Genomic DNA, 23062 nt, shown 5'->3' with positions numbered 1-23062 from the left:
GGACTGCCAGGGAATTACCGCAGGAAGTCTTTTTAAAAGGAAGGACTGCATCCTTCTCTCTTTCTCCTTGGTACTGCTCAGAATGCAGACAGGATGGCTGGGCTTGAGCACCAGCTCCTTGGTTATGAGTGATATGCAAAGGGTAGAAGATCAGCAAGACAGGAGGAGCCTGGGGTCCTGACACTGAACTTCTACATCCAGCCTTTTTCTTTTTTTTTGGTGAGAGAGAAATATACTGAAGACGCTACTGAGACCCTGTTACAGCCAAACTTAATCCAAACTGATAATGGGATCAAGTGGGGTTTATCCCAGGAATGAAAGAATGGGTCAACATGGAAAATCTATTAATATAATTCACCACATTACAGACGAAAGTATTAAATCTATGATCATCTAGGTAGATTCTGGAAAAGCACTCAATAAAATTCCACTCTCATTTTTTATTAAAAAATAAAAATTAAAAGCTCTTAGCCAACTAGGACTAGAAGGGAATTTCCTTAACCTGATCAATAGTATCCATCAAATCTGTAGCAAACATCATCACACTTATAAGTGGGCCTTAGAAGATATTCACTAATGTCAGGAAGGACATAAGAGTGCTACACTCGACAGTAAACTAGAAGTCCTCTTCAATGCACTATTACAAGGGAAAGAAATTTTTAAAGATACAGATTTAAAAGAAATATCCTCATTTGCAGAAAATATAACTGACTATATAGAAAACCCATCGTGATTTTTCAGACAAACTTTGGGTCCTAGTAAGAGAGAGCAGCAAGGTTGCTGAATACAAAATCAACATATAAAACTTAATAGTGTTCCCAGACACTGGTACTGCCCAACAGGAAAAAAAAAAAAAAAATCCCCAGCATAAGATTGTCCATAATGCCTTTCTTCTGGATCATGAAAAAAATCCTGCTTCCTAGCCTCCCCATACCCACCATTACTTCCCTGAAATTCCTTCTCCACTCAGCAGCTAGTGATCTTTTGTAAACATAAATTAGATCATACCACACTCCTTCTTTAACCTTTTAAGGGCTACTCATTAGTTAGAATTAAATTCCAGTTCTTTATCATGCCCATACTGTACATGACCTGGCCCCCACCTATTCTCCAGTCTACTCCCTCACCACTGTCCTGTCCTGTTCCACACCAGCCACGTGAATCTTCTTTCAGTTCCCAGTGTATGTCAAACTCTTTCCTGCCCCAGTGTCTTCACATATGCTATTCCCTCTTCCTGGAATGCTTCCTCCCCCGACCATCATCTGAGTGTTCCTAGTCAACCCTCAAGTCTCAGCTTAAATGTCACCTGCTTAACCTAAATAAAGTCCCTTCTCTCTTAGCGCCTGCTTTTTTCTTTCATATTCCCACCATAATTGTAATAATATCACATTACCTATTATACCACAGTGTGTAATCATATTTTTACTCATTGGTTGTTTATTCATTGCCTTGATTCCCTTCCAGGCCATAACTTCTACGAGGGTAAGAGTCATGTCTTCCACATTTCCCTGAGCATTTAACAGGCGCTGTCATATAACAGATGCTTAATAAGTATTTTCTGAATGAATCAATCCACAAATGAATGACAGAGGTTGCTGATATAGTCTGAGTCTCAGTATAATGCCTGCTGCACTCTTCCCAGAATTCAGGCTTGTTAGGAGAAATGGGGGGACCCCCAGGGGTCTATATGGATGAGGGACCAAGAAGCCTCAGGAGGGAGCAAATGGGGGCACATGGGCTTGGTTTCTGGTCCACGGGGCAGCATTAGAGTTGGGGCCAGTGTTCTGAACACAGAGCTGCACCCAGCCATGACTCCTACCCCACCTCTCAAGAACTCAAGTCATAGACTTGCAGAATTGGCTTTATCGTAAAGTGCTAATTTTCTGTGATCTTTGTGGAATATTAAGAATTTGGAGGATGGTAGCTTTCAGTAATAATGGGGGCAACAAGGGCGCCTTTTTGCCGCCCTCGATGGAGGCATTTACAGCTTCAGGAGCATATGGAGCTGCAGGGAGCTAGTGTGAGAGTAGAGAAAAGTGATGAATCCCCACAGGAACCCCAAGAAGTCTTGATCAGGCACACACACACACACACACACACGATGCTCCCAGGGGTTCCCAGAAATAGTTGGGGGAATTTAGGGAAGGTCTAAAACCCAACAATGGCAACCGGGAACAGAGCTGTGAGTGACTGCTACTGGCACTCTAGTTTTATTCCTTCAAGGGGTGTGGCCTGGGCAACACAGATTACCACGAAACTCTTACCGCCAGCCCCAGGCAGGTTCCCAGACACCACACTTAGGGCCACTGGCCAGGGAGCACTGCAGCCCAGAGGGCAGATGGGCCTCTATGACACTGCCACATGGCCATTAGAGAAAGCATCTTCCCATAGGAAGCCAACAACAGAGGGATTCCTCCCAGTATTCCCTCCAGAGCTCTCAGTGCTAATTTTTCAGTTCGAAATTAAGGAAAATGTTTCTGAGGCCACCTAATGCCAGAATAGTGGCTGTTGATTTCTCTGGTACACCACAGACTCAGGCATATAATAGGTACCCCCAACTGGTTAAATGCTTGTGTGAGCCGAGTGGGGAGGAGTATTATATCTGCCAGGGGCCCCTGAGAGGCAGTCTTCATGTTTATTTGTTACTTTTTGAGTTCACATACTTGTACACCACGGGAAGTAACGAGGGATTGGAAAAATCCTGTTATCCGCTATAAAGGACAATTGCTAGAGGCCTGCTTTGCACCTACCTGCTACTTCTCCCTACTACCCCGTTCCCGGGACCACTGTATTCTCCTGTCCACCTCACAGCACCTGGGACAGGTACGGGTACAAGGAGAATTCACTTTAGACTGCCCTGGTGACATCTCCGTGGAGAGCCTCTGTGGCTGCTCTGACACCTCCCCATTCAAAGGGCTTGTCCTCAGGACCAGGAAGAGAGGGTGTGCAGGGAGCCCAGGCCAGTGAGGTCGTTATGCATCCCTCTCTCCTCTTCTCCACCCCACCCCCAGCAAAGCCTGAGATATCCCCACTCGGACCCACCTCTTGTCTTCTTCCACCTGCACACCGATGGAGTGGAACTCTCTTCGACTCCTGTTCTCCGTGTCCGAGTCTGAGATAGTCTCCACCTGGTGGCAGGATTGGGAAGTCAGTGGCCAGGGCTAGACCGAGGGACGCAAGCCCTTCCCAGGGAGAAGGGCAAGCGATGCCTGAGCCCCAAGCCAGCTGGCAGATCCTGAAAAGACAATCTGCCTGAACAAGACGAGAGACCCAGGAGGTTAGATGCATCAAGGTGCCAACCTCTGGGCACCGCTCTCCGCTCGCCAGGGGTGATGGTGCCAGGATGAGGGACAAGGATGTGGGCTGGGGCTGTTTGGATCAGCCCCGTCGATGACCAAGCTAAGAGCAAGCGAGGAAAAGGTCTGTGTATCCGGAAGGCCCCACTGACCCCCTCAATCCATCCTCAACCGGACAGGGCCTGAACTTTCCTCGGCGCCTCCTCCTTCCATACCTGCACCCCGATGGACGGCCGCCACTTCCGCTGCCGCGCCAGGCTCCGCAGCTCCTCCCTGCCTGGAATGGTCTTGATGATGAGTGTAGGGGGCTTGGGGCTGGCCCGGGGTGGCACCGGCGCCAACTCCAGGGTGCGCGCGCCCATTGCCGGGCCATCCAGCCCGTCTGCGGAGCTGCAGCGCCGGGCGGGGCCCTCTGCCGCGGTGAAGCTCTCATGGGCGGAGTCGGTGCTGCTCTGGGCGGTGATGGAGATGCGGGGCGGGGCCTGGCTTCCCGGTGGGATGGGGGGCGGGGCCTTTCTGAAGTTGAAGGCTGTGGCCAGGGAACGCAAAGACACATAGGGTGAGAAACACGTCCTGGCAGGTGTCTGCCACTCCCCACACCCACGCGGTACCACAGGACCCAGCAGCCACGCGTACTCCACGTGCTGCTATGTACAGAACCACGGATCCTCCTCCCCATCATCCGACCCAGAGAGGCAAGCGATCTGCCCAAGGTCACACAGCAGAGCCGTGACCAGGGCCAGAACCGGACCCAGATCGCTCTCCAACCTAGGGCCGGGCCAGGGACAGGGGGAGCGTACTCACAGGAGCCGGGCCTCCCTGAGACAGAGGCAGGGGTAGCAAGGAGGGGCAGGCAGTCATCGTCTTGAGAGCAGCCGGCCTGGATGGCCCGGAGGTAGCTGTGGCTCCGCATGCGGAAACAGCCGGGCAGGTCCAGGGCGTCCACGGCCTGGGACTCCAGCTCCCCAAACACGGACCCGCACACGGCCTCCAACTGCTGGTTCAGCTCCTCGCTGAGCTGGGTACAGGGGCCAGAAGGACAGTTACCGTGGTGCTGAGATGGGATGGGGGCGTCTCTGAGGCACTTCGCCTTAGGAATATATCTAGTTCTGCAGAAGCTGTGTCTCTGTGTGACTCTTAACGCCTTTGGACTAAAAGAAACCCTCACCCCCTGCAAAGAAAGATGGAGGCACCTCTGCCCTGTGCTGCTCGCCAGGCCTCCTTCGGGACCAGCCTTGGGGTCTAATCGTTCCTCTGAATACTCCTCCCTCGACCCCACCTACGCTTCTCCCAGACATCTAGCTCGGGTGCCTCCAGACCACCCCATCTTCCTCTCCACCTGTCCCAGCCCTTCACGTTTCTCTCACCTGACCCTGGGGGGACAGGACCAGAGAGCTGACAGTCACCCTCCTGCCAAGTATGGGGTGGGGTACTGTAGGGAAGGACAACTTTTATTTTATTATTTATGACCAACTGCATTACAAAAATGATGGAAAGCAACCTATAGAGGTAAAATCATGTGGCAGGAAGGAAATTAATGGGTACATAACGGAGCAAAAATTATCATCCTTCAAGTGTTCCAAGCCCTCCCCCACCTTCTGCCCACTAACTAGAGTTCTGGTTCAGCCTGCCGGTTCCTTCCCTGCCCTCATCCTCTGAGGAAAGTTCAGCCACTGCTGATTGAGGTTCCTGGTTTCGGTTTTGATATTTTGTGATGCAGAATCCATGGTGTTAAAAAAAAAATTGAAGCAACTAAGAAAAAGCAAAACAAAAATTTTGTTCATGGAACCATGTCACATAACACTGCACTAAGACTAAATATACCAGCGGCGGCAGCTTCATTTGCTTTATATGAGAAAACTGACACAAAGAAAATATAAAGGTAGGGAAGAGGGTGGTCCAGTGGTAAGCTCAACACCCAGAGCACAGGATGCTTGCACATTTGACCCTGAGCTTCAGAGCATCCATAGCTTCAAGGAGTATAGCTTCTGGGTTGCCCACATGGCCTATGTTGTGAGACCCGGCTGGACTCAAGTGCTGGCTCTGCTACTTCCTAGCAGTGTGGCCTGGGAACGTTATTCAAAGTTTCGGGCCTCGGTTTAATCACCTGTCAAATGGGAATGATGATGGTACCATCTTCATAGGGCTATTTAGGAGACTCAAAGAAAAACATGGGAGGCACTTGGTGCAGGTAAGCCCTCAATCAGTGCCACGGGATGGTCTCAGGGCCTACCTGGTAGACACAGGCCACCACTCATGACAATCACACTATTCTTGTCACTGAGAAATTCCCCCATGGGTGACTATGTAGAGGCCACTGGATGACGTCACGGACAAGGTCCTCAGTAGCACCCGCATGGTGAATGCGACAGCAAGTATCCCATGGCTGCATCTTGTGACCTCTCAGGAAAGATTCATATTTATGTACAGTCAACAGAGAAAGGAGCTTGACCCATGTGTAAATTGCAGCTCAGTGTTTCCAAACTCGGCTCCCAAAACGTATATGACATTATATCACTAGAGTCTACCTCAAGTTGAGCAGGAATTTCCATCCTATTCTACAGATAGGCAAACTAAGGCTCAGAGAGGGCAGATGAATTATCCAAAGATGCCCAGCATGTAAGTGAGAAAACTAAAGTGCCCAGTTTCCTGTCTCTCCTGCCAGGCTGACTGAGCATCAGAATGTCCTGGAGAGCTTGTTAAACCTATATTAACTCAGGCCGCACCCTAAGGATCAGAACTCAGGGTTCTCTAACTATAAACCTCTCTTCACCTTGGCTGCTTTGAAGGTCAGAGCCAAATTTGCTGCAGATTCAGTGATTCCAACATGGGTCCGGTAATTAAAAAGAAAGACTGTCTGCAGCTTTTTCTAAAGGAACTTCATTACAAGTGTACAGAAATCACAGGCCGTGGACAAATCAATCCAAGATCCTGTAGAAGTGAAGTTCTCCCATGTTTGTCTGGCACAAGCCACACTCCTGTGGCACCTGTGACTTTCACGACTCCCTGTGAGTCTACCTCTCATTTTCCTATCTCCTGACCTCTGGGGTACCAAGCACCGGTGGTACCTGAAGCTCAGGATCTGATCAACTCTTGCTATTTCTAGGCCAGGCTCAAGATACTCCCCAACTAGAACCAATCCAGCCCAGAGGGTCCCTCTGAAGCACAAGAAAGCTTATCTAACCCTAGCAGAGAGCATTTCGGTCTCAAGTCTGGACACCAAGGATGGAAGGAATCTCACTCTGTGGCTTATATGTATATCTCCAGCTCTCTTCTCTGTGTAAAGCACTAGGCATAACATCTGGCATATAGCAGGTGCTCAGTAAACATTAACTACTATTATTAGTAGCAAGCAGTTCTTAAATCACAGTGACAATACCTCTCAAAGGCCCGTCTTTCCCAAGGGTTCTCAAGCTCTTGAAATCTCCACCATATGCTAGTCCCATGACCAATTCTATCCAAGGCAGACAGAAGGAGGGTGAGAAACCCTCTGGGGCTACACATATTCCATCTCTACTAGCCAAGAGGAGCTTCTGGCATTCCAATAAGGGACCAGGACCTAAGGGAAACGCAGACTTTTATAGACTCTCAGAGGAATACTGCATCTAAGCTGATCTTTACTGTATTACAAGTATGAAATTGTGATATTGTGCTGTGAATTCTCCTATTTTCCCTACACTGCCTTCCACCCTGCTCCCCCCAACTCTCACTTTCAGGAGAGTCAAAGCCAAAGAATCCTCTTGGGAAATGAGAACCTTAGCCTTTCTGCAAACCAGACTCAGAATCAGTAAATATTTCCAAGAATGTGGGATATTTAAAAGAAAATACTTTGTTTGGGTCTAACTGAAAATTGTCTGTACTAGAGTTAGTGGGTCCAACTGGGGACAAGGCAACATCTTGTATACTTTACATATGTCATTTGGTTTAGATAACCTTGGAAAACCCTCCCATTTTAAAACATTCTGAAACACTTAATAAAATATAACAAACGTTTTATATGCATAACTGAGCTCACAAGAAAGCGAGATAAGTCCCCAGGGGACAAAAGCAAAGAGGAGACTGGAAAATCAGAATATTAACTGTGTGAGCCAATGCTGCAAACAGCCCAGTGGAGGGTGGGAGGCAGGGGCAGGGGTTGCTGGTCTCAGTAACCAAAGGGCTTAGATTTTAACACCCACTTGGGCCCACACGAAGCATGGAATTGGAACTGGGAACCTGCATAAAAGTAGGAAACGGGAAAGCTTTGATGAAAAGACAAACTAGAAAAATCAATTATCAACACAGACTGATGACAAGGGAGCTAGTCTGTAGTCTAGGCACTGGGGAGAGGGGAAAGACGATAAATCTCCTAAGAATTTATACCCACAAGCTAATCTTCACACAGACCCAGCCTTCAGTGTCTGCATGGGCCAGACGCCCCCAAAATTAAAAATTAACATAAAAAGGTCCCAGACCGAGAATAGTTGAACAGAAGCAATTTAAAAATATTTTCTGAATGGTTCTGAAGAACCTAGGGGCAGGACAGGAATAAAGACGCAGACGTAGAGAATGGACTTCAAGACACGGGGAGGGGGAAGGGTAAGCTGGGACGAAGTGAGAGAATGTCATGGACTTATATATACTACCAAATGTAAAATAGATAGCTAGTGGGAAGCAGCCGCATAGCACAGGGAGATCAGCTCAGTGCTTTGTGACCACCTAAAGGGGTGGGATTGGGAGGGTGGGAGGGAGACGCAAGAGGGAGGAGATATGGGGATATATGTATATGTATAGCTGATTCACTGTTATAAAGCAGAAATTAACACATCATTGTAAAGCAGTTATACTCCAATAAAGATGTTAAAATAAATACATTAATTAATTAATTAATTTAAAATATTTTCTGGGGGACCCACTCCTAACCCAGGCTGATGAGGGTTCTCAAAGATAAAGCTCCATTGAAGATGAGCTCATATTAAACTGTGTGGTAGACAACCTCTGACACAGCTCCTAATCATCTTCACCTCCTGGCGTTCACATCCTTGCATAGTGTCCTCCTCTTGAGTGCAGATTAGACCTATTGGTCCACTTCTAATGAATAGAATATGGCAGATACAATGGCATGTCACTTCTGAGATTAGATTACAAAAACACTGTGGCTTCCATCTTGGACACTTTCTCTCACCATCTCTCTCTAGGAGTCTTTGCTCTGGGGGAAGCAAGTTGTTATGTTGTGAATTGTGTTATGTTGTAAGCCATATGGTGAGTCCCACACATCAAGGATCTGAAGCCTGCTGACAGCCATGTGAGTGTGGAAGGGGATCTTCCTCTAGGCAAGCCTTGAGATGACTGCAGACTTGGCCAACACCTTGATGAAGCCTGTGAGACATCTGATCCGTGTGGCACCCAGCTAAGCTGCGCTTGGATTCCTGACCCACAGAAATTGTGAGATAATAAATATTTTTTGTTTTAAGACACTATGTTTTGGGGTAATTTATTATGCAGCAATAGATCACAGCAAACAGTGACATAAACAAGAACTAAACTTCTACTGAGTGAAGCCGTTGAGAATTCAAGGTTTATCGGTTACAGCAGCTAGTGTTACCTTAGCTAAAACAGATTAGCTTTTAAACAATGTTTAAATTTTCTAAAACTTAAAAGATAAATAAAACTGAAAACATAAGGATAGAATAAAAGCTTTGAGGGACTTCCCTAGTGGTCCAGTGGTTAAAACTCCACGCTTCCACTGCAGGGGGCACAGATTTGATCCCTGGTCGGGGAACTAAGATCCCACGTGCCGCGTGGTGCGGCCAAAAAAAAAAGCTTTGAAAAAACCAGAAAGATTTGAAAAGGGACTAAATCAGATTTCTAGGGGGCAAAGGGGGAAATTTAAAACACAACTAATGAGTAAATGAAACACAATTGAAGAGAAAAATAGTGAACCAGTGAATAGTGAATAATATATGAGGAACTTACCTAGAAGGCAACATAGAGAGGTAAAGAGATGGAAAATATGAAGGAGCGAATAAAAAGGCCCCAAATACAACAAATAAGAGTTCTAGAGGGGGGACTCGATAAAATGTAGAAGAGGCAATATTCAAAGGGATAATAATAGTCACTGAGAATTTTCCAGACTTCTGACTTCAGACACAACAGAGTGAGGATACCAAATCCTATCCCCCAAGACAACTATAAAGCTGCACAAAACTGTCAAAAACAACCATTTTATCACTCTGAAAATCAATCAAAGGTATACAGCAAAGAAACACATTCATGAAAATTACTGAACTCTGGGTAAGAACAGCATGAGTCTGTGGTGTCCTTGCCTGGGGCTGCTCCCATTACCCAAGCTCCCAGCTCTATCTGTTGCAATAGTTCAAAAAGGGTGGACCAGGCTATGAAAAACCAGCTGCTTCACTGCAACTAACAAAGGGAGCTCACTTAATTTTGAGCATTGTCTGTTACAGTGTCAAGAATAGGAATAACCAGCAGCACTGCCAGGCTGAGGTTTCAGCACTGTTTGGTGGCAAGCAATGGGACTGTCAGACTAGACAGGGATTTGATGGGGAGTTCCAGGGGGTAAGATAGCCATAGAGAGTTTGATAAGCTCTTCACATAGTCTGGGTTAACTAGAGCCTGGGTGCATGTACAACACAGATCAGAAAGGCCTTGAGCCCACCCACATATCCTTTGCCAATGGAGCCTGTGCATACGTACAGAAGAAATGCAAGAGAGCCTGGTGAAAAGTAAAAGCCAGAGATGGCTTGAAAACAGCACAATGTTTGTACTCCCCAGATCACACATAGAACCATAAAAGGAGAGAGAAGAAGTCTTACGGGCTTGAAGTTTTTGAGCACAACCTCTGATCAATCTCTGGCTGGACATTAAGCTACGCAGAGACAGGGTCAACCCCTAGGAAACCAGGCTTTAAAATAAAAACAAGAAAGAAAAAAAATCAGTGGAGAAATCAGAGGCTGCATCTGGAATCGTAGATAGATTTCACAGATTTAGCCCAGGGATTAACAAACAAACAAACAAAGCAATAACAATCTTCAAGAGGTAAAATAAGAATCCAGAGTTGCTACAATACATTATCTAAAATGTTCAGTATTTAACCAAAAAATTTGTGACACATGTAAATAAACAAGAAAATGTGAATGTCCCCAAACATTTGATTTATCAGACAAAGACTACAAAGCAGCTATTACAAGAATGTTCAAAGAACTAAAGGAAAGCATGTTTAAATATTTAAAGGAAAGTATGACAACAGTGACAGCATTAATAGAAAATCACAACAAAGAGAATTTTTTTTTTTAAAGGAACAAGAAAAGGACTTCCCTGGTGGCTCAGTGGTCAAGAATCCACCTGACAATGCAGGGGACATGGGTTCAAGCCCTGGGCCGGGAAGATCCCACATGCCTCAGAGCAACTAAGCCCATGCGCCACAACTACTAAGCCTGCACTCTAGAGCCCACGAACCACAACTACTGAGCCCGCGTGCCACAACTACTGAAGCCCATGAGCCTAGAACCCCTGCTCCACAACAAAGAAAAGCCACCACAATGAGAAGCCTGCACACCTCAGTGAAGAGTAGCCCCCACTCACCGCAACTAGAGAAAGCCCTCACGCAGCAACGGAGACCCAACCAGCCAAAAATGGCAGCCAAAAATTAATTAATTAATTTTTTTTTAAATGTCTGGGAGAACAATTTCTCTTGGCCCTTGCTCTTATTTTTTTTTATAATTCTTTATTTTATTTATTTATTTTTGGCTGTGTTGGGTCTTCGTTTCTGTGCGAGGGCTCTCTCCAGTTGCGGCAAGCGGGGGCCACTCTTCATCGTGGTGCGCGGGCCTCTCACTTTCGCGGCCTTTCTTGTTGCGGAGCACAGGCTCCAGACGCGCAGGCTCAGTAGTTGTGGCTCACAGGCCTAGCTGCTATGTGGCATGTGGGATCCTCCCAGACCAGGGCTCGAACCCGTGTCCCCCGCATTGGCAGGCAGACTCTCAACCACTGCGCCACCAGGGAAGCCCCTAATTAATTATTTTTTTAAATGAACAAGAAAAGAATCAAATGGAAATTCTAGAACTGAAAAGTACAATAACTGAAATTAAAAATTCACCAGAAGGGCTCAGCATAAAAAGTGATCAGTAAACTTGAAGATAGATGAGTATAGATTATCCAGTATAAAGAACTGAATGGGGAAAATGACTGAATAGAAATGAACAGTGCCTCAGAGACCTATGGAACAACATCAGGTATACCAGTATGCATGTAATGGGAGTCCCAGAAGAAGACAGAGAGAAAGAGGAAGAAAAAATATTTGAAAATATAATGGCCCCAAACTTTCCAAATTTGATGAAAAACATTAATCTACAGATCAAAGAAACTCAATGAATCCAAAGTAGGTTAAATACAAAGAGATCCACACCCAGACACATTACAGTCAAAATGTTGAAAGACAAAGAGAAAATCTTAACAGCAACAAGAGGAAAACAATTCATCACATACAAGAAAAAAAAAACCAATATGATTAAAAACTGGCTTTTCATCAGAAACAATGAACACCAAAGGCAGTGGAATGGTATAGTGAAAGTGCTAAAAGAAAAAAACTGTCAACCAGGAATTCTATATCCAGCAAAACTATCCTTCAAAAAATGAAGTAAAAATAAAGACATTTCCAAATAAATACAGACTGAAGAAATTATTGCCAGCAGAACTATCTTACAAGAAATACTAATGGAAGTTCTTCAGGTTAAAAGGAAGTGACAACCAGTAGTAACTCAAATCTACAGGAAGAAATGAGGAGCACCAGGAATGGTAAATATATGAGTAAATATAAATAGCTCTATAAATATATTTTTCACATTTTTTTCTCTCAACTTCTTTAAAAGACATAAGCAAAGCAGTTATTATAACACTATTATTGGTTTATAATAATTTTTAGGTTTATAACACAGGTATAGGTAATACATATGACAATAATAGCACAGAAAAGGGAGAGAGAAAGGAGATATATTAGAGCAGTGCTTCTGTATTTTACCAGAATCAATTAGATTTTAATAAGTTAAGATACACATTGTAATTTCTAGTGCAACCACTAATAACTTGAATAAGATAGTAAAAAGGAATTAACGAAAAGAAATTAAAATGGTACACAAAGTATTTAATACAAAAGAAGGTAGTAAAGGAAGAACAAAGGAACAAAAATGACATGAGACAATCCAACCATATCAATAATCACATTAAATGTGAGTAGGCAAAACACTGCCATTCAAAAGGCAGAGATTTTCAGACTGGATAAAAAAGCAAGTAGATAGAAAGTAAAAAGAAGGAAAAAGATGTACCAGCAAACAGTAACCATGAGAGAATTTTCCAGATTTGATGAAAGACACGAATCCTCAGATTCAGGGAACACACCACACACACACACACACACACACACACACACACACCATAGTGAAACTGTAGGACACCAAAATCAAGGGCAAAATCTTGACAACAATCAGAGAGAAATGAAAATAACCAACAAAGACTATTAGATTGATAGTAGACTTCTCCACAGCAACAACAGAACAGATGACAGAGGAATATCATCAAAACACTGAGAGAAAATAAATGTTGACCTAAAATTCTGTAATAAGCTAAATTATGTAAAATAGTGAGAGTAAATGACATTTTTGGTTAAAGGCAGAACTTGCCACTAACAGACACTCACTGAAAAAAGTTACTAAAGAATTTACTTTAAAAGGAAGAAATGAAATGTAAGAAGGTATAGTGAGGGGGGAAAGGTAAAAATGTGAAATATTAGTAATACTTAGTATTAGTAATACTACTAATCAAGTATTAGTAGTATAAAAGTTAGTAACAATAATAAAGACTAATTGAGAGAGGTTAAAAAAAAGGTGGGACTAAAATACTGGGCAACTGGTACATGTAAGAAGGGAAGAGGTGATCAAAAGTAAAGTGTCCTAAGGTCTTTACATTGTTCAGAAGAAGGGTAGAAGTAATTGTCAATCTGAGACTTTGTTAAGTCAAATATGCACATGAAATTATAATAACCACAAAAATAATGAAATTAGTATATATAACTGCCAAATCAGTGTGGAATTTGGTGAAGAGAAAAATGAAGAAAATCCAATTGATCCAAAAGAAGGCAGCAAAGGAGTAGAAAAGCATCACCCAAAAGGCAGGATAAATAGATGGCACAAAATAAGATGACAGAAATGAATCCAAGCATATCAGAAATCACAATAAATATAAATGTACTAAACTCTCAAACTGTCAGAATGGATATAAAATAAAATATAGCTATAAACTACTTACAAAAGACATACCTAAAACATAAAGAGACAAAAAGCTTTAAAGTAAAATATAGGAAAAGATGTTCTAGGAAAATACTAGAAGGGCAAAAAGCGATAAAGATAATAGAGTGACGTCACTAGTTCATTAAACCTGTTTCCTCTTCTGTAAATCAGGGGTTATAAACCATGCCCCCCTGGAAAAATATGTAAAGTATACATGATGTTAGATAGTGTAAAGTGATGAAAAGAAGAAGTAGGGGGGGAGGAAGAGGAAAAGGAGAAGAACAGAGAAGGGAAACAGGAAATGTTGAGGGGGGTTAAAATTAAAATTTAGAACGTTTGGGTAAAGACCTGAAAGAAGCGAGGGAGCAATCCATGGGAGTATCTGGGAAGGAGAGATCCAGGCAGAGGTAGCAGCAAAGGACCTAAGGCTGAAGCACACGTGTGGTGTAGGAGGTGCAGCAAGGAGACCAGTGTGGCTGGAGTGGGTGTGGGATGGGAACAGTGTTAGGATAGGAACTCAGAGGTAGCAAGGGCCAGATCATGCAGGGCCTTACACATCATAGTACAGTGTTTGACTATTCCCCTGAGCAAGGTCTTGATTGAATGCAATTTTATTCTTAAATGATCACTCTGGCTGTATTATGAGAGAATGAAGTGGTGCAAGGACAAGTGCAAGAGATCAACTAGAAAGCAGTGCAACAGTCTAAACAAAAGAACATGGTGACTTGCACTGACATGCTGGCAGTGGAGATGGCGAGGAGTGACTGGATCCTGGAAATACTTTGAAGGTGGGACCAACAGGATTTGCTGAAGGGTTGGACATGGGATGTGTGAGAGAGAAAGGAGTCCAGACTGACTTCAGTGTTTTAGATCAGAGCTCCTGGAAGAATAAAATTGCCATTATCCGAAATGGAGAAGCCATTGGATGGAGTAGGAAATTTGAGGAGGGAGAAAAGGGTACCAGCAGTTTGGTTTTGAACATCTTAAGTTTGAGATGTCTACTCAACATCCAAGTGAGATTTCAACACACAGATATATATGCATTTATGGGAGAATGTGGGCTGGTGATAGACATTTGGGAGTCATCAGGCTCTCAATAATATTCAAAGCCATGAGCCTGGATGAGCTCACCCAAAGAGTGAGTGTAGGAAGAAGTCCAGGAACTAAGCCCTGGAAAACTCCAGTGTTCCAATCCTGAAGAGTCTGTGGGCACCAGTGACACCGACTAAGAATAGGCAACCAGAGAGAGAAGCTAGAAGAACCTAAAAGGTGTGGTGTCCTCAAAGCCAACTGAGAAAAGTGTTTCAGGAAGGAGAGAGTCATCAGCTGCGTTAGATGTTGCTGATGGATCAAGTAAAACAAGGGCTGAGCATTAACTAGTGGGTTTAGCAACATAGACTGGTCTTCTGTGAAAAGATGGCTGTGCCAATCAGATTCCCTGATTCAGGAAATGTAACAAAGAAATGCTGAGAGACTGCAGCAGCAAAACCATGGAAGCCAACCAGGACGGTCTTTGCATTGCTTTTTTTCCCCCAGCAAACAGTAAAAATAGCTAACCTTTATTGAGTGTTGGCTGTGTGCCAAGAACACTATTATGATGCCTATTTTTAAATAGGGAGAGTGGGGCTCAAAAAAGTCAAGTAACTTGCCCCAGGTCACTCAGCCGGTAAGTGGCTGAGCTGGAATTCAAACCCACCTCATGCATTTAATTACTAAACTGCACTGCCTCCTTTAGTTAAGGGTAAAGTCTACACTTAGGTATAGAACTCACACTTGTAAAGTTCCAGTGTGGGGCCAGGTACCTTGTGTTTGCATATATTTTCTCACTGAACTCACAAAACCCCTGTGAGATAAGCATCATTACAATTGTCATTTCAAAGATGAGCCAACAGGGGCTTCCCTGGTGGCGCAGTGGTTAAGAATCCGCCTGCCAATGCAGGGGACACGGGGTCGAGCCCTGGTCCGGGATGATCTCACATGCCGTGGAGCAACTAAGCCCATGCGCCACAACTACTGAGCCTGTGTGCCGCAACTACTGAAGCCCGCGCACCTAGAGCCCGTGCTCCGCAACAAGAGAAGCCACCGCGATGAGAAGCAAGTGCACTGCAACGAAGACCCAGCACAGCCAAAAACAAATAAATAAAATTAAATTAAAAAAAAAAAAGATGAGCCAACAGAGGCGTTGAGAGGGAGATATCTTGCCAGTGTTCCACAGGGTGGAGTGGAGGGGAAAGAACTCAAGCCCTGATCATCTCTGAGACTGCAGTTCTGTCTATCCCTGGTCTGTACACTCAATCTTGCCTTTTACATGGGGTGGGTTGGGAGCAATCAGGGCACGAAAGGGCTGGGGAACCTCAGAGAACTGACGCTGCCCTTACAAGTTCATCACTTTTGAGGATGCTTGGTGGTTTTTAAGGATGTGACTCTGAGATCCTCAGTCTGAGTCAGCTCCAGGAGTCCCAAGGCAGGCTTCCCAGCTCCCCAGAACCAGACCTGTGCTCTCTCCATGGGCAGATTCCTGATTTTAAGGCCTAGGCTGAGCATGGGACTGAATCCCCCTTCCCACCCTTTCCTTCCAGCATGCTGGGCCTCTCCCTACCTGTCCGGTGGTGAGGGAACGGCTATAGCCAGGGATGGAGCTCCGGGGGTGGATCCGGGGCGGGACACAGCAGCTGGGAAAGGTCAAAATTCCAGATTCAGAATGGGGGTCTGCTAGGAGGTGGGGGAGGGGGATGAGAGTACTGAGGCCCCTGAGCGGGTTCTAACCCTCAGAAATCCCAGAGATCCCCAGGAGACTCCTGGGTAAAGGGATTCTTCCAAAGAGACATTCAGATAGGGGCTATCACAGGCACCCCCTCTTTATAAGGGGCAGAGCAAGACTGCCCAGTTGACCCCTAAGCAGGGAACCTGACTGGTACCGACTCTATGCACATCTCCTACAGGCACCCAGGATCAGCACCCTACACCCCACCCCCACCCCAGCTCTCCCTGTCCTTACTTGATCCGGGCCTGGTCCACGCTGGAGGAGCGGCGGGTGGTGAAGCGCCGGGCGACCGCTTTGGGAGATGTCTTGGGGCTGCCATCTGAGTCTCCACTCTCCTCATCCCCCATGGCTTTGATGTAGCTGCCGCTCCGCATCCTGCGGCAGGGGATCTCCCCGTCCTTGCCCCCAGTGGGGTAACCCCCCCAGTCATCTTGCGGCACCTGCAGGGACAAGGGGCCTCTATCTTTCAGACAAGTCCCTACTAAATCTGGAAGCCGGGACCCACATTCTCCACCGCCAGTGGGAGACACTCAGCCCTGGCTCAAGCAGGCCACGTTCAGGAATGTGCAGAGGCAGAGCAGGTGAGGTCTCCGCTACAGGAGATGCCTCATCGTCCTCCATGTGACTTTTGCTACTTAATTGAGGACCACCTAGAGAGTCTAGGAGCTGACATGCCAGGTGCCAAGAGGTTGAAGCTCAGAGGTCAAAGTGACCTACGTCAATCTCACCCCTAGCAGTAAAGCGTCACCTGACCTCAGTGACCTTTCACCCCTCCTTCTCCTTCATCCTCTTAACTGCTTATATCCCAAATCCTCTAACTTTCCGCCTCCCTTCTGTGAAGAGACACAGAGGGAGTGACATCAATTTGTGTTTCAGAAAGAGCACTTCAACAGTCCAAACAGAGGATGGATTGTGGAGAGCCAGGAGCAGGGCAGGGGCTCAAGTGGCGAGACGGAGACCAATTAAGAGGCTGATGCTGTTATCCAGGCAAGAGATGATGAGGCTTAAATTAAGACAATGACAATGAGGGGGAAGAGGAGATGGAAATGAGAGGTGTTAAGGAGCATCAGTGAGCCTGATTAGACGTGGGGGGTGAGGGGGTGGGGAGGAGTCGATGATGACTGAGATGCTGCCGGCTGAGGACCTGGGGGGATGGTGCTGTCGATCACTGAGCCACAGAATCCCAGAGAAACAGGTTTGGGGGAAAGGTGATAGGTTCAGCGTTGAGCATCTTGAGTTGGCAGAGAGCTGTGGAGCAGGTGGTTGGGCGTTTGGTTCTGGAGTTCAGTGGAGAGACCTGGGCTGGAGGCAGACATGGGGGAGTCATGGGTGGCAGCTGAATCCACAGGAGTGAATGAAACAGCCCAGGGGAAAGAAGAAAGAGAGGTGGGAAGGGATCCACTGACATTTAAAAGGGGACTGCGAAGAAAGGGAGAGGAGCCTATGAAGTCACCTGAGAAAGAGTGGGCAGAAGGGTGGGAGGGAAGTCAGGAGAATGCCGTGTCATGGAAACAGGAGACATTTCCAGAATAGAAGGAGTTGATAATGTCAAATGCCACAGTGCATGCAGAGGTTAGTGATTCGGGCTAGGGAGTTAGAACCGTGTTCAAATTCTGGCCCCATCACTTGCTAGCTGGGTAAACTTGAGCAGAACTGATTCATCTCTAAGCCTCAGTTTCCTCGTCTGTGAACTGGTGATGATAATTATGCCCACTTCACAGCATTGGTGGGAAAGATAAGTGAGCCAATATAGAGTGCCCAGCACAGAGTAAGTGCCCAATGTTGACCATTGTTATTATAAGCATTGAAAGGTACCTTTCAAGGAGAGCTCTCAAGAGACCATTGGTGACCACTCCCAGGACATTTTAGAGGACAGGGGTGTGGAAGTCAGACTGTAGTAAAGGGGAGAGTGAAAGGAAGTAAAGGAGTGGAGTCTGCACTCTAAGAACTTGGAAATGAAGGGAAGACAGGAGGGAGATGGAAAGGGGTATGGGGTTGAAGAAAGATTTTCTTTTTTAGGATGAGAGAGATTTGGGCATGTTTGCAGGATGAGGGAAAGAGTCAGTAAAGAGACGGTCTTTAAATGTGGGGAGGAAGGGGGGACAGCTCATGGACAGAGGGGATCCCAGAGAGATGGGCTCAAGCCCTGTGGAGGCGTCATCCTGGGATGGGCGGTCCTGGCTTCTCCTCTGAGCCAAGAAGGAAGGGTATGAGGGTGGCGGGGGATCTTGACGAGTCCACTGACAGGAAGGTGAGGGAGCCTGGGATGGTCTGCCTACACTGTGAAGAATGAGGTGTAATGAAGGCATGTGGGAGGGGCCCAGGGCAGGTAGCGAAGATTTAAAACACCTGTTGAAAAGAACAGGTTAAATGGGGTGGGGGTTAGGGTTCAGGGAGAGCATAGGGTTCAGGAGAGGAATAGAGATTCTGGGGTGGGACTAAATGAGGGGTCAGAGATCAGTGTGAGAACAGGGATGGGATGGGGCCCCACGAAGGAGCCCTCAGGGGGTGAGGCGGACGGGGCTCGGTGGGGGGCTGGGCTCAATCAGAAGATGGGAACGCAGGGAAGAGACGAGGCTCCATAAAGGAACAAGGGCTCCGAGGGAAAAGAGGGATTCTGGAAGAAGTCTGAGAGAGAGAGCTGGCATCCTGTAGGGGAACAAGGTCTCAACAAAAGGACTGGGGATCCAACAAAGACACCTGGTCTGATGTGGCCAGCTTCCCCTGCTTTTGTGCCAGGGGGGGCACCAGTCTGTCTAGAGAGTCCCTGCAGCCCCTTGTTCTCCCCCAGACAGGCTCAGACGTTCCAGTCCTAAGATTCCCTGGAACCCCGGCCCCTGACAGATCCTTCCCCTTCCCCGTACTCTGCAGAGAGGAACCACAGAGGCAGAGGGAGGCAGATGGGACAGCCGGGCACGCTCTGCACACTGCAGGGCTCCCACTCCACAGCCACTGCGGAGCTGCTGGCTTCTCTGCAGGACACTGTGAGTTGCATGTTAAAAAGGAAGCCCCCAGGGAGGTGAGGGCAGCCCTGGAGAAGCAGCAGGGAGCAGCGGAGTGGTGGCAAGGTTGCAGGGATGGGAGAAGAAGGGTTGGTGATCTCTCCTCGGCCCTTTCTGCTGGACCCTTCAATCCCCGGCTTAGAGAAGCTCTCTCCCAGGGAGGGGGCAATCCAAGGCCAACCCAGAAGTCCTGAATCCTAGAAGTCTCCAACCTCCCCTTCCGTCTCCCACCCCTTCCTGCTTCCACTGTGGCCCTATCTGTTCCCTTGAGCGTTTGTGAGTTCCCCACCCAGGAGAGCCCTAACATGCGAACAACTTACCAAAAAGGCCAGTGACACCCAAAGACACATGCAAGCTCAACTCTCCACACCTTTGAACGTGCTGTAGTCTCTTCCTGGAACACCCTTAAATCCCGGAACTTCTGCACTCAACTAACTCCAAATTCTCCACGGAGATTCTGCTCAGGGGACATTCTTCCTAGAAGTTGTTCTGGCCACCATCACCCAGGTGGGTGAGGTGCCTCCTCTGGGCTCCCAAGGCTCCCAGGGCTCTCTCCTCTCACAGCCTCATCACAGTGTATTCTACCTGATGCCTTGTCTATCCCACCTTTAAATGGTGAGCTCCTCCCAAGCAGCGTCTGTGCCTTCATCTTTGTCTCCACAGCACCCAGGAAACGCTCACTGAATGAATGGATGCAGATTAACTATGCGGAACGTGGGTTTGGGGGATAACCCTAAGTCTACTGGACTTCTAGAACTTGTCTAGACTTTTCCTCCTAAAACTACAGCAGGGCTCAGGAAAGCGTGTCAGGGGATATGGGAGGGCAGAGAAGAGGAAGGTTGATGGCAAGAAGAGCCCCTGACCCCATCTCAGTAGGAAGACAGAGAGGGGACGGAGATGGATGAAGGCTCCATAAGAAGAAGGGGTCAGAGCTCTTAGCCTCACCTGCAGACACCATAGAGTTGGTAAAAGATGACAGGGACAGTGTGCTAGTTATCACCTGCACCATCCACTCTCAGGAAGCCCTGGCCTGCTGCTGTGTGTGGAGCTCAGACTTCAGTGTGAAGCCCAGCCTGGGGAAACCCGTAAGACAGGCTCCCAGGCTCTTCCGCAGCCTCACGGGTGCCCTACTGCAGGTTCCCCAGAACGACAAACACCAGCAGAGGCACATTCTGGAAATAACTGACCTTCACATTCAAACAATATCTGGACCACCCAGATTTGGGCAGAAAAGAGGTCTGGAGAAGGCCTAGGGGCAAGAGGACTGCTTTCCAACTGCTGACCTCCAATCTTGGGGAAGCCACAGGCAGGGAGCACCGCACTGTCCTGTTCACTGTCTACTCTCAACCTCATCCCGCCTCCAGCCTCACAAGGCAGAGGCCAGCACGGCTCGTCCAAAACATCAGGTAAAGGAAAAGTCTTCCTGGCACTGACACACAATATCAAAATAGAAGGGCCCCTTCACTGCACAAACAGGGAAACTGAGGTCCCAAAAGGGGCTCAAGGCAATACAGTGAGGCAGGGAAGAGCCTCCCTGACTCCAGACCCTCCATCCTGGGAATAGCTGGCTCCCACCCAACCCTTTCCACAGCTCCCTGGGTGACAACACTGATGAGGGCTGAGGACCCTGTTTCCCACCCCCACCAAAGCCTCACCTGCAGATAGTGATAAGTCCTGGTTTTGGCCTTGGCCTCCGGACCCAGGAGCCCCTTGCCTGGCCCGGCCCCTGGGTATCCATCCCGGCCCTGGCTGACCATCATGGTATGCCAGGCACTTCGCTTGACCGATTGTCCATCCAGTGACATGGACATGCCAGTGCAGGCAAGACAGCGGCCTTCCGACCCGCCCGAGCGCCCCTTGAAGCTCAAGTCCCGGTAGGACCCATCTGGAGCCTCCAGGCAGAAGGGACCACCAGGCTCCCCAGGGGGCCGCCCACCGGCCAGGAAGCCGCTGTCACTGTCCAAGTTGTCATCGGAGCTCCACCAGCCCGCGGCCTTGGCCTGCTGCCGTCCATCCCCCTTGCGGTCCTTGCTCTTGCTCCTCTTGCCATGCCGGGACTGGTGGTGGTGGTGGTGGTGGTGATGGTGGTGGTGGGAGGTGTGGAGGCCTCCAGAGCCCGGGCCAGGGTAGCTGTCTCCGCCGGAGCCACCTCTGCCCTCAGCCTTGGGCCCATTATAGTCCCGCTTCCCTGGCGCCTCCAGAGAGTGGGACTTGGCAAACAGCTTCTGCACAGAGTGAACCAGGTGCCGGATGCGGCTGGGGCTCTCGCTGCGGGCCTCCGGGGTAGTGCCAGACCCTGGCCCGGGCCCGGGCCCCGCTGGACCTCGCTGGTATGGCAGCGTGTGGAAGCCATCTTGTTGAACGGGCAACTGCTTTTCAAACTGGTCCAGAAGTGTGGGAGGCAGGCGGGGGGCACCCTTGCCCTGTGGGTGACCCACACAGTCTTCACAGGTGTCGAAGGGGCCCTGGCCAGGGTACATCCTGGGGAAGGTGCTGCTACCCCCCCCAACCCCGGCCCCTCCTGGCCCTCCCTCGGGGCCTGTTGATGGCCCCTCACTCAGGCTCAGGGGCCCTTCAGGAGAAAGGTGTCCCAGGCCAGCTCTTGGGGCACAGAAACGGGGCTCGGTGGAGAAGGCCTCCCCGGAGCCCAGCAGGTATGGAGCCCTGGCAGCGGGGCCCACGTCCATATGCTGCTGGTCGGCAAAGCGGGCTGGGCGGGGATGGCTGCCTCGGTCGCCATGATAAGCCCTCATGGCCTCAGCAAGGGCTCTTCATAGTGTTGGGGGCCAGGCCCCAGGAACCTCCTGGGAAAATAGGGGGCAGTGGGATTAAGATTGAACAACAGGCCACTTCACCTGAAACTATCTTTTATTAGGTACTCCTATATCCCTTTAGGTAGTGCATACCAATTTAGTGTGATTAATTCTACCATCTTTCCACAAATGGGCTTAAAAGCCTTAAAACAGTCATACTAGACAAAGATGCTCACAAGGGCACAAAATAACGTCATCATTCATCAAATGCTGCAAACATGATAAATACTTATTCACAAGAGGAAACGCCCTCAAGCAAATGGGTTTTTAAAAATCCTTGGGTAACCGAAAATAAAAAGATACCAATACAGACATAAAAACAAGTCAAACATACTAGCCATTAGGTGAACTAGCTTTTAACAAGCTGACATGAGGCAAATTGATCCAGCACCACACCTGTGTCCCATCCCTACCCAATTCCACTGCTATGAAGAGTCAGGCCTCTGCGTCACAGCTCCCAGAAGCAATAACCAAAGAGAACACTGGACCCAAATCTACATATCTATCACGATTCTGCAGGAAAACCCCTCCGCTTCCTTCCACACCCAGCTCCTTCTATCTGGCTGTAGGCTTATTCTCCTTCCCCCCCACCCAGGGCTGAGATAGGAAGGGATAACCTGAGATGACTCCGCCTTCCTCTTCCGGGTTCCAAATATCCCCTGATGAAATTTCCCCTTTTGCCTTTTACCACCACCCCCATTCCAATGGAGGGGAGTCATGAAGGGAGGAGAAACATAAAGAGGAGGAATGCTGGCTATTCGAGCAGCATCTGAATCCTAAACTGGGGTTAGAACCCAGGAGTTCCTCCTCCCAGGAACAGTGGGCTGGCAGGGCAGGGGGGTGATGGAGAGAAAGCATTGGAACCAGTGCTCCTGGCCCCCATCCCAGGCTTGCCAAGACTACA

At 47.8% G+C, this 23062-nt stretch overlaps 1 protein-coding gene across 2 annotated transcripts in view; it reads right to left on the bottom strand.

Annotated features, from left to right (window-relative positions):
- The window catches only part of DLGAP3 (DLG associated protein 3), a 65419-nt gene that overhangs the window by 20719 nt on the left and 21638 nt on the right, over positions 1 to 23062 (bottom strand). For both annotated transcript variants that reach the window (XM_082415552.1, XM_082415553.1), the window contains 6 exons: positions 21001 to 22149; positions 16578 to 16783; positions 16179 to 16251; positions 4101 to 4314; positions 3512 to 3825; positions 3043 to 3128 (listed from right to left, as the gene is read on the bottom strand). In XM_082415552.1, coding sequence (XP_082271678.1) covers positions 3043 to 3128; positions 3512 to 3825; positions 4101 to 4314; positions 16179 to 16251; positions 16578 to 16783; positions 21001 to 22098 — 1991 coding nt within the window. In that variant the 5' untranslated portion in view covers positions 22099 to 22149. The remainder of the gene's footprint in view (positions 1 to 3042; positions 3129 to 3511; positions 3826 to 4100; positions 4315 to 16178; positions 16252 to 16577; positions 16784 to 21000; positions 22150 to 23062) is intronic.

Source organism: Balaenoptera physalus, assembly GCF_965194825.1.
Source record: "Balaenoptera physalus genome assembly, chromosome: 1".
NCBI lineage: Eukaryota > Metazoa > Chordata > Mammalia > Artiodactyla > Balaenopteridae > Balaenoptera > Balaenoptera physalus.
The sequence above is the reverse complement of the archived record's forward strand: the minus strand, read 5'-3'. Positions and strand labels throughout refer to the sequence as shown.